The sequence below is a fragment of the Oncorhynchus masou genome, chromosome 6, assembly GCF_036934945.1.
Source record: "Oncorhynchus masou masou isolate Uvic2021 chromosome 6, UVic_Omas_1.1, whole genome shotgun sequence".
Lineage (NCBI taxonomy): Eukaryota > Metazoa > Chordata > Actinopteri > Salmoniformes > Salmonidae > Oncorhynchus > Oncorhynchus masou.
Window position 1 is genome coordinate 82,173,377 of NC_088217.1, and position 12,222 is coordinate 82,185,598.

At 40.5% G+C, this 12,222-nt stretch overlaps 1 protein-coding gene across 3 annotated transcripts in view; it reads right to left on the minus strand.

Annotated features, from left to right (window-relative positions):
* LOC135542791 (interleukin-1 receptor accessory protein-like 1-B) overlaps positions 1 to 12,222 on the minus strand; it is a 462,236-nt gene that overhangs the window by 433,823 nt on the left and 16,191 nt on the right. For all 3 annotated transcript variants that reach the window (XM_064969989.1, XM_064969990.1, XM_064969988.1), the window contains exon 2: positions 4,314 to 4,415. In XM_064969989.1, coding sequence (XP_064826061.1) covers positions 4,314 to 4,395 — 82 coding nt within the window. In that variant the 5' untranslated portion in view covers positions 4,396 to 4,415. The remainder of the gene's footprint in view (positions 1 to 4,313; positions 4,416 to 12,222) is intronic.

A 12,222-nucleotide genomic window follows, 5' to 3' on the forward strand; every position in this document is an offset into this window, starting at 1 on the left:
GCTGTCTGATATGCATTAAAGGCCCTGCTGTCTGATATGTATTAAAGGCCCTGCTGTCAGATATGTAATAAAGGCCCTGCTGTCAGATATGTAATAAAGGCCCTGCTGTCTGATATGTATTAAAGGCCCTGCTGTCAGATATGTAATAAAGGCCCTGCTGTCTGATATGTATTAAAGGCCCTGCTGTCAGATATGTAATAAAGGCCCTGCTGTCTGATATGTATTAAAAGCCCTGCTGTCAGATATGTAATAAAGGCCCTGCTATCTGATATGTATTAAAGGCCCTGCTGTCAGATATGTAATAAAGGCCCTGCTGTCTGATATGTATTAAAGGCCCTGCAGTAGGCCCTGCTGTCAGATATGTAATAAAAGCCCTACTGTCTGATATGTATTAAAGGCCCTGCTGTCTGATATGCATTAACCTCTTACATCTATGGGGGCGCTATTTCATTTTTGGATGAAAAACGTTCCCGTTTTAAACAAGATATTTTGTCACAAAAAGATGCTCGACTATGCATATAATTGATAGCATTCGAAAGAAAACACTCTGACGTGTCCAGAACTACCAAGATATTCTCTGTGCGTGCCCTAGAACGTGAGCTTCAGGCAAATCCAAGATGAGATGGCATCCAGGAAATGAGCAGGATTTTTGAGGCTCTGTTTCCCATTGTCTCCTTATATGGCTGTGAATGCGAGAGGAATGAGCCTGCCCTTTCTGTCGTTTCCCCAAGGTGTCTGCAGCATTGTGACGTATTTGTAGGCAGATCATTGGAAGATTGACCATAAGAGACCACATTTACCAGGTGTCCGCCCGGTGTCCTGCGCCGAAATTGGTGCGCAAAAGTCACCTGCCAGTATTTTTCCATGGGATACAGAGAGGAAAGCAAGCTTCCACGAACTGCATATCAATGAAGAGATATGTGAAAAAACACCTTGAGGATTGATTCCAAACAACGTTTGCCATGTTTCGGTCGATATTATGTAGTTAATCCGGAAAAGTTTTACGTTGTAGGTGACTGAATTTTCGGTTAGTTTCGGTAGCCAGACGCAATGTAGAAAACGGAACGATTTCTCCTACACACAGACGCTTTCAGGAAAAACTGCGCATTTGGTATGTAACTGAGAGTCTCCTCATTGAAAACATCAGAAGCTCTTCAAAGGTAAATGATTTTATTTATTTGGTTATCTGGTTTTTGTGAAAATGTTGCGTGCTAAATGCTACTCAAAATGCTATGCTAGCTTTGCATACTCTTACACAAATTAGTCAATTTCTATGGTTCAAAAGCATATTTTGAAAATCTGAGATGACAGTGTTGTTAAGAAAAGGCTAAGCTTGAGAGCAGACGCATTATTTTCATTTTATTTGCGATTTTCAGAAATCGTTAACGTTGCGTTATGCTAATGAGCCTGAGGCTTTAGTCACAAACCCGGATCCGGGATGGGGAGTTTCAAGAAGTTAAAGGACAATTGAAAACACAACATAAGCAAATATCCTTCTGAGCATGAATAAACTACTGCTAAAAGATCCCCATCAATGTACAGTATGTCTTCCATTATATGTTGTTTTTCCCACAGATTCATCCAGATTCATCCTTGAACGACACACTTACAGATGTTTATAAATATTCGCTATACAAATACATTTCTCAAGGTCTCTCCTTTGCCTGCATGTTATCAATGAAGGAATGATGTCCTCCCTCTATTCCGTCAATAGCCAGAGAAATGCTAGGTCACAGGAAATGTCTCTCCTCCCACATCGCTCCCCTGGTAGAGCCACCTTTAATACATCCCTGTGGGACACGGTGGATATGGCAGCACATATCATTCCACTAGTTCAAATTAGCGCTGATAAAGGCTCCAAGAGAGACGTTGACTCCCTGATGGGGTGAAAGTGAGAGAAAGAGAGAGAGGGAGAGAGAGAGAGAGAGAGAGAGAGAGAGAGAGAGAGAGGCCATCTGGCCGTCAGCGGGGTAGTCGGGAGACACCTTTCTACTGCTGCTGGCCCTTACTGTAATACCACAGATATCCCTTATGGTAATACCACTGATATCCCTTACTACCACTTACTGTAATACCACTGATATCCCTTACTGTAATACCACTGATATCCCTTACTGTAATACCACTGATATCCCTTACTACCACTTACTTCCTGTAATACCGCTGCTGTCCCTTACTGTAATACCACTGATATCCCTTACTACCACTTACTGTAATACCACTGATATCCCTTAGTGTAATACCACTGATATCCCTTACTACCACTTACTGTAATACCACTGATATCCCTTACTACCACTTACTGTAATACCACTGATATCCCTTACTGTAACACCACTGATATCCCTTACTACCACTTACTGTAACACCACTGATATCCCTTACTACCACTTGCTGTAACACCACTGATATCCCTTACTACCACTTACTGTAACACCACTGATATTGCTTACTGATTCCACTTACTGTAATACCGCTGATATCCCTTACTACCACTTACTGTAACACCACTGATATTCCATACTACCACTTACTGTAACACCACTGATATCCCTTACTACCACTTACTGTAACACCACTGATATCGCTTACTGATTCCACTTACTGTAATACCACTGATATCCCATACTACCACTTACTGTAACACCACTGATATCGCTTACGGATTTTACTTACTGTAATACCACTGATATCCCTTACTACCACTTACTGTAACACCACTGATATCGCTTACTGATTCCACTTACTGTAATACCACTGATATCCCTCACTACCACTTACTGTAAGACCACTGATATCGCTTACTGATTCCACTTACTGTAATACCACTGATATGTCTTACTACCACTTACTGTAACACCACTGATATCCCTTACTACCACTTACTGTAATATCACTGATATCCCTTACTACCACTTACTGTAACACCACTGATATCCCTTACTACCACTTACTGTAACACCACTGATATCCCTTACTACCACTTACTGTAACACCACTGATATCCCTTACTACCGCTTACTGTAACACCACTGATACTCCTTACTACCACTTACTGTAATACCACTGATATCCCTTACTGTAACAACACTGATATCCCTTACTACCACTTACTGTAATACCACTGATATCCCATACTGTAATACCACTGATATCCCTTCCTGTAACACCACTGTTATCCCTTACTGTAATACCACTGATATCCCTTACTGATACCACTTACTGTAACATCACTGATATCCCTTACTGTAATACCACTGATATCTAGAATTAACATATGGCCATGTCTTCATCATATAGTACTTCACAATATACTGCTATCTTTGCCATGACTCTCAATATATCACACAAAGCCACGGTAATTGTATTGAAACTGTGGTGAAATTCAGGATGGTGAAGGACCTCATCTGAGAAGTGACTATTCTTTGAGGAGTATGGATGAATGGCATATGCCATCCATTGTTGAAAGCACTTGACTCTGAGATTGCAAAGGGAATGTTGACTGCTGTTAAAGCAACATTTCTGCGCAAACATGTGGAAAGACAGATCCATTATCCAACTGTTCCATGGACCACTACAGAAGAACACACAATGCTGTTTCTTCTAAAGCCCATTCTGCAGCTGAAGGTGCTGTCTTAGTGTAGCAGAGTGGCAGGCTGATCAAAAGTTTTGTTGTACAGTAGGGTGAATATTCTGACTCACATCTATTTCACAGTCTAATTTGTTCTCTTGTTGGCTTAAAGTTCACAAATCAGGGAATGTAGAGAGAACTATGGAGGGATGGACAGGGAGAGAGAGAGAGAAAGAGAGAGAGACAAACAGAGTGAGAGAGCGAGAGAGAGAGGGAACTATGAGTGTGTATGAGAGACAGACATTCTCTTCTGAACTGGAGATGCCATCTGTCAATGTCAGGCGTGGATAGACAGTGCTTATTTGACAAATGCCAAGGCAACCTGAAGATGGTTCATAATAAATAGCGGCACAGATTGGAGCCCGAACCGACAGCACTCAATAGAACCAAAAGCCAATAGAACCACAAAAGTTAGCTGTTTATGCATTTAATGTCCGTAGCATTAGTGCATCGACAGGAATAGAAATGTAACATAGAAAAAAGCCATTGCTCTTAAAAGTTGATGGAAAACAGAAGATTCTATTTGGACCTTCCTTTGAATATTCATCATCCAACATCAACTCCAACCAACCACAGTTAAGTTGACTCAATCACACACTCGTCTCTCCATGATTCCAATACCTGGAGAGGTTCAACCACCGGGCTGGAGTGACAGACAGCTAACAGTTAAATGGAGACGTACCTGAGCCTCTCTTGGACACTGTTTTGAAACCTCGAACCACTGCAGCATAGAGAAGAATCTGGAGTGTGATGGGAGCTTTCATTTTTCACCTGGCCAAGTGTCCTATGGGGTTAGAGGAGAGGAGAGAGAGGTTAGAGACTATCCATAAAGGTAAGAATAATGAACAAATCCTTTAGAGAAGATAATGGGCTTTGTAGACAAAACATAAATCTAGAAACACACTAAATCTAAACAGTCATTTTTGTTTTTATGCCTCTAAAGAGCGAGCAAAGTACATCCCATCATGTAGAACGCAATAGATCCCTTTAACCGGCTTCAACAGCTCCCTCACTCTTCCTAGACAGTCATGTTGTCTAAAGCACAGCGTGCTATAGACCACAATCATGACGGAACACCTCATGTATTAGATATGAAAGGGAAACGGTGTATCCTTAATATGTTGCTTGATGGTTTAAGGATGAAATACAACATAAAGTAGTAAATCATGATAGAGTATAACATAAAGGCAAACATATTATTAGGAAATGGCAGCAATCATACAAATATTTAAGCCCACATACATTCCCTTGTGCTTGCAGTCATTAATAAATCAAATAAAATCTAAAACAGTGAAACAGCCCACTGGGCACAGATGTCAATTTAACATCTATTCCACGTTGGTTCAACGTAATTTCATTGAAATGACGTGGAAACAACATTGATTCAACCAGTATGTGCCCAGTAGGAATGGCTGTAACACTAACAATCAATAACAAGCACCACTAAAGGGTGAGTGGAGGTACAGTATTTGTTACAGCGCCTTTGGAAAGTATTCAGACCCCTTGACTCTATCAACATTTAGTTTGGTTACAGCTTTATTCTAAAATTGATGAAATAGTTGTTTCCCCTCGTCAATCTACACACAATACCCCGTAATGACAAAGCAAAAACTGGTTTTAAGAAATTGTTCTAAATTATAATAATACAAAAAACCTGAAATATCACATTCACTGTGCCTTGCAAAAGTATTCATTCCCCTTTGGTGTTTTTCCTATTTTGTTGCATTACAACCTGTAATTTAAATGGATTTTTATTTGGTTTTCATGTAATGGACAAAATTCAACACCTTTGCTATTGTAACGGTCGTCCTATGAAGGAGAAGAGGACCAAGGTGCAGCGTGGTATGTGTCCATATCTTTTAATAAAGAACTTGAACACTGAACAAAAACAATAAACCGACAACCGAAAACAGTTCTGGCTGGTGCAGACACACAACAGAAAACAGAAAATAATCACCCACGAAACACAATAGAAAACAGGGTACCTAAATATGGTTCTCAATCAGGGACAATGATTGACAGCTGCCTCTGATTGAGAACCATACCAGGCCAAACACAGAAATAGCAAATCATAGAAAAACTAACATAGACTAACCCACCCAACTCACGTCCACCCCATTACTAAAACAAAGACATAACAAAAGAACTAAGGTCAGAACATGACAGCTATGAAGCCAGTAAATAAGATCAGGTGCGACCAATTACCTTCAGAATTCACATAAATAGTTAAATAAAGGAAAAGTACAGATCAGGGTTGGGTTATAAAAAATAACAGAAACTTTGAACATCCCACGGAGCACCATTAAAGAGAGAGGGCCGCCCACCAAAACTCACGGACCAGTTAAGGAGGGCATTAATCAGAGAGACAACAAAGAGACCAAAGATAACCCTGAAGGAGATGCAAAGCTCCACAGCGGAGATTGCAGTATCTGTCCATAGGACCACTTTAAGCCGTACACTCCACAGAGCTGGGCTTTATGGAAGAGTGGCCAGAAAAAAAAGCCATTGCTTAAAGAAAAAATAAGCAAACACGTTTGGTGTTCGCAAAAGGCATGTGGGAGACTCCCCAAATACAAGAAAGTGCTCTGGTCAGATGAGACTAAAATTGAGCTTTTTCGCCATCAAGGAAAACACTATGACTTGCGCAAACCCAACAGCTCTCATCACCCCGAGAACACCATGCCCACAGTGAAGCATGTTGGTTGCAGCATCATGCTGTGGGGAAGTTTTTCCATCGGCAGGGACTGGGAAACTTGCAGAATTGAAGGAATGATGGATGGCACTAAATAAAAGGAAATTCTTGAGGGAAACCTGTTTCAGTCTTCCAGAGATTTGAGACTGGGACGGAGGTTCACCTACCAGCAGTACAATGACCCTAAGCATACTGCTAAAGCGACACTCGAGTGGTTTGAAGGGAAACATTTAAATGTGTTGGAATGGCCAAGTCAAAGCCCAGACCTCAATCCAATTGAGAATCTGTGTTATGACTTAAAGATTACTGTACACCAGCGGAACCCATCCAACTTGAAGGAGCTGGAGCAGTTTTGCCTTGGAGAATGGGCAAAATTACCAGTGGCTAGATGTGCCAAGCTTATAGAGACATACCCCAAGATACCTGCAGCTGTAATCGCTGCAAAAGGTGGCCATACAAAGTATTGACTTGGGGGGGTGAATAGTTATGCACGCTCAAGTTTTCTGTTTTTTTTGTCTTATTTCTTGTTTTGTTTCACAATAAAAGAAAATGTGCGTCTTCAAAGTAGTAGGCATGTTGTGTAAATCAAATGATACAAACCGCCAAAAAATACATTTTAATTCCAGGTTGTAAGGTTTGGGGTCACTTAAAAATGTCCTAGTTTTTGAAAGAAAAGCAATTTTCTTGTCTATTAAAATAACAACAAATTGACAGTGTAATGCACTGTTCATTTTGTAAATTACTGTTGTAGATGGAGATGGCAGATATTTTTAGGCGTACAGAGGCCCATTATCAGCAACCATCACTCCTGTGATCCAATGGCACATTTTATTAGCTAATGCAAGTTTATAATTTTAAAAGGCTAATTGATCATTAGAAAACCCTTTTGCAATGATGTTAGCACAGCTGAAAACTGTTGTTCTGATTAAAGAAGCAATAAAACTGTCCTTCATTAGATGAGTTGAGTATCTGGAGCATCAGCATTTGTGGGTTCGATTACAGGCTCAAAATGGCCAGAAACAAATAACTTTCTTCTGAAACTCGTCAGTCTATTCTTGTTCTGAGAAATGAAGGCCATTCCATGCGAGAAATTGCCAAGAAACTGAAGATCTCGTACAACAATGTGTACTATTTCCTTCACAGAGCAGGGCAAACTGGCTCTAACCAGAATAGAAAGGGAAGTGGGAGGCTCCGGTGCACAATTGAGCAAGAGGACAAGTACATTAGAGTGTCTAGTTTGAGAAACAGGTCATGCACATGTCCTCAACTGGCAGCTTCATTAAATAGTACCCGCAAAACACCAGTCTCAACATCAACAGTGAAGAGGCGACTCTGGGATGCTGGCCATCTAGGCAGAGTTCCTCTGTCCAATGTCTGTGTTATTTTGCCCATTTTCTTTTTATTGGCCAATTTGAGATATGTATTTTTCTTTGCAACTCTGCCTGGAAGGCCAGCATCCCGGAGTCACCTCTTCACTGTTGATGTTGAGACTGGTGTTATGTGGGTACTAATCCTGCGTTGTCTTGGCTGTGTGCTTGGGGTTGTTGTCCTGTTGGACTGTCACCCCAATCTGAGGTCCTGAGCGCTCTGTTGCAGGTTTGCATCAAGGATCTCTCTGTACTTTGATCTGTTCATCTTTGCCTCGATCTGGAATAGTATCCCAGTCCCTGCCGCTGAAAAACATCCCCACAGTATGATGCTGCCACCACCATGCATCACCGTAGGAATGGTGCCAGGTTTCCTCCAGACGTGATGCTTGGCATTCAGGCCAAAGAGTTTAATCTTGGTTTCATCAGACCAGAGAATCTTGTTTCTCATGGTCTGAAAGTAGGTGCTTTTTTGCACTCTCCAAGTGGGCTGTCATGTGCCTTTTACTGAGGAGTGGCTTCTGTTTGGCCAGTCTACCATAAAACCCTGATTGGTGGAGTGCTGCATAGATGGTTGTCCTTCTAGAAGGTTTTCCCATTTCCACAGAGGAACTCTAGAACTCTGTCACAGTGACCATCGGGTTCTTGGTCACTTCCTGACCAAGGTCCTTCTCCCCCGATTACTCAGTTTGGTCGGTGGCCAGCTCTCGGAAGAGTCTTGGTGGTTCCAAACTTCTTCCATTTAAGAATAACGGAGCCCACTGTGTTCTAGGGGAACTTCAATGCTGCAGAAATGTTTTGGTACCCTTCCCCAGATCTGTACCTAGACACAATCTTGTCTGGGAGCTCTACAAACAATTCCTTCGACCTCATGGCTTAGTTTTTGCTTTGACATGCGCTGTCAACTGTGGGACCTTATATAGACAGGTGTGTGCCTTTCCAAATCATGTCCAATCAATTGAATTTACCACAGGTGGACTCCAATCAAGTTGTAGAAACATCTCAAGGTTAATCAATGGAACCAGGATGCACCTGAGCTCAATTTTGAGTCTCAAAGCAAAGGGTCTGAATACTTACGTAAATAAGATTTTTCTGTTTTTTACTTTTAATACATTTGCAAAAATGTCTAGAAACCCGTTTTCACTTTGTCATTATGGGGTATTGTGTGTAGACTGCTGAGGATTTTTATTTATTTAATCCATTTTAGTTTGTTGTAACTTAACAAAATGTAGAAAAAGTCAAGGGGTCTGAATACTTTCCGGAGGCACTGTATGTATGTAGGCCTATTGTAAGGCTATGGGTCAAATCAAGAACATAGATAGTTGTACCGAAAGGAACACACCAGGTAAAAGGTCATGAGTAAAAGATTCTGAAGGTGAATTTACATCCAATCACCATATTGAAGGTGAATTACACAAGATAGTAGAAGCCACCCTTGCACGATTGACTATTTCTTCTCAAATAAGTTGAAATGGAAAAAAACCTTTGGTGTTCACACATGTATTTGTTTAATTTACAACTGCACAGGACCCTAAAAAAAACTGAGATGTGGCTTTCAGATTACGCCACGTGCAAATAATTTAATCATCATTTACTCATCTGGATCATAGATCAAAACGGGGGAAACAAATATTTGATATCATGTTCTGCAGCTGCCTACAAATCTGCAATTTGCCTTTCAAATAAATTATGCCCGTATGCAAATCCATTCTCCAAAAGTTTACTTTTTATTCCTCTCTTTAAGGATTTATCATCATGGACCCATATAAAATGAACTTCATCAAAGAAGAAGCTGTGTCAAAGTAGTGAGTAATAATATATCTGGCTTTGTTGCCATGCTAACTAACATGTTAATTTCACCGGCTCCCTAATCCTTTACATAATCAATTCTAATCTGAATTCCTCTGGTGTTAGGCCACTGTTTTGGGGGTGGTTGTATGATCTAACAACCAATAATGAAGCAGTCCAAAGACTGCCAATAATCTCACGAGGCAAGCTCCCTCATTTCAATGCCTGTCAATTCAATTGACATGTGGTAGCTTCCAATGTTTAAAAACTTCACGTTGACATTTAATACCCGAAGACACAACACAGAATCTGGAGGGGGAACCTGGTAAACCACAATAAACCTCAGAAGACAGTGTTAGTGTGTCAGTTCCAGATGAGACTGCAGCCAAGGATGACGACACCACCACAAACCACCCCGCTATGAAAGGGCCATTGTAGCGCCAGGCGCTAGTTGGCTAACGACGCTTCACAAGTCACCCCCTCACTACACTAAAACGATAAAGCAACACTCAAATCGTATCATTTTAATTAGCGTTCTCGCTCGTGTCGCTACAAACATTACCACTAAAGATACTCTCGATGTGGTCCCTCTCTTACAAACAGAGCACACAATGATTAAATAGACACAATCGCCTAGGATTACTAGCTTCCTGTGATAACTGTGATTGGGCGCCAGTGCATGGCATGTTAATGATGTTGCCATTTCAAAGACCCAATCATGGACACTCTTACTGACAGTTGTGGCTGCTTCGGGTGATGTATTGTTGTCTCTACCTTCTTGCCATTTGTGCTGTTGTCTACCATGTTTTGTGCTGCTACCATGTTGTGCTGCTGCCATGTTGTGTTGCTACCATGTTGTTGTCATGTGTTGCTGCTATGCTGTGTTGTTGTCTTAGGTCTCTCTCTTGTTGTGATGTGTGTTTTGTCATATATTTGTATTTTATTTTACATTTTTAATCCCGTCCCCGCAGGAGGCCTTTTGCCTTTTAGTAGAACGTCATTGTAAGTAAGAATTTGTTCTTAATGACTTGCTTAGTTAAATAAACATGAAATAAATACAAAATAATTTTAAAAGAAGACGAAGATACATGGTTTTCAATGCGATAGGAGGTACTTGAAATTTGTGATGTTGAATAATAACCCTGAATAACAATAGAGACTTATTTGTCTACCTCAGTGCATCGTTACTGATGAGCTAACAAGTCGTCTGCAGGTGGTATTGAATAATAACCCTGAATAACAATAGAGACTTATTTGTCTACCTCAGTGCATCGTTACTGATGAGCTAACAAGTCGTCTGCAGGTGTTATTGAATAATAACCCTGAATAACAATAGAGACTTATTTGTCTACCTCAGTGCATCGTTACTGATGAGCTAACAAGTCGTCTGCAGGTGGTATTGAATAATAACCCTGAATAACAATAGAGACTTATTTGTCTACCTCAGTGCATCGTTACTGATGAGCTAACAAGTCGTCTGCAGGTGGTATGCAGGTGGTATTGAATAATAACCCTGAATAACAATAGAGACTTATTTGTCTACCTCAGTGCATCGTTACTGATGAGCTAACAAGTCGTCTGCAGGTGGTATTGAATAATAACCCTGAATAACAATAGAGACTTATTTGTCTACCTCAGTGCATCGTTACTGATGAGCTAACAAGTCGTCTGCAGGTGGTATTGAATAATAACCCTGAATAACAATAGAGACTTATTTGTCTACCTCAGTGCATCGTTACTGATGAGCTAACAAGTCATCTGCAGGTGGTATTGAATAATAACCCTGAATAACAATAGAGACTTATTTGTCTACCTCAGTGCATCGTTACTGATGAGCTAACAAGTCATCTGCAGGTGGTATTGAATAATAACCCTGAATAACAATAGAGACTTATTTGTCTACCTCAGTGCATCGTTACTGATGAGCTAACAAGTCATCTGCAGGTGGTATTGAATAATAACCCTGAATAACAATAGAGACTTATTTGTCTACCTCAGTGCATCGTTACTGATGAGCTAACAAGTCATCTGCAGGTGGTATTGAATAATAACCCTGAATAACAATAGAGACTTATTTGTCTACCTCAGTGCATCGTTACTGATGAGCTAACAAGTCATCTGCAGGTGGTATTGAATAATAACCCTGAATAACAATAGAGACTTATTTGTCTACCTCAGTGCATCGTTACTGATGAGCTAACAAGTCATCTGCAGGTGGTATTGAATAATAACCCTGAATAACAATAGAGACTTATTTGTCTACCTCTGATGAGTGCATCAGGTGGTATTGAATTACTGATGAGCTAACTGAAGCTCAATCTGCAGGTGGTATTGAATAATAACCCTGAATAACAATAGAGACTTATTTGTCTACCTCAGTGCATCGTTACTGATGAGCTAACAAGTCGTCTGCAGGTGGTATTGAATAATAACCCTGAATAACAATAGAGACTTATTTGTCTACCTCAGTGCATCGTTACTGATGAGCTAACAAGTCGTCTGCAGGTGGTATTGTAGCAGACTGATCATAGTCCAGAGTATATCAAAAACAGAATAAATAAGGGATTATAGGATTAAACAGACAGAATTCAAAATATTACCATAATATGTTCCTAGAACTGCAAGCTCACTACTGTAGCAGTGGTTTGGATTGAAAATGCAAGGCAGATATGTAGTTGTTCCGTGATACACAGATAGGTCTGTTGAAATGTGAATAGGTCGCTAAAACAGTCATTCCTAGGTTA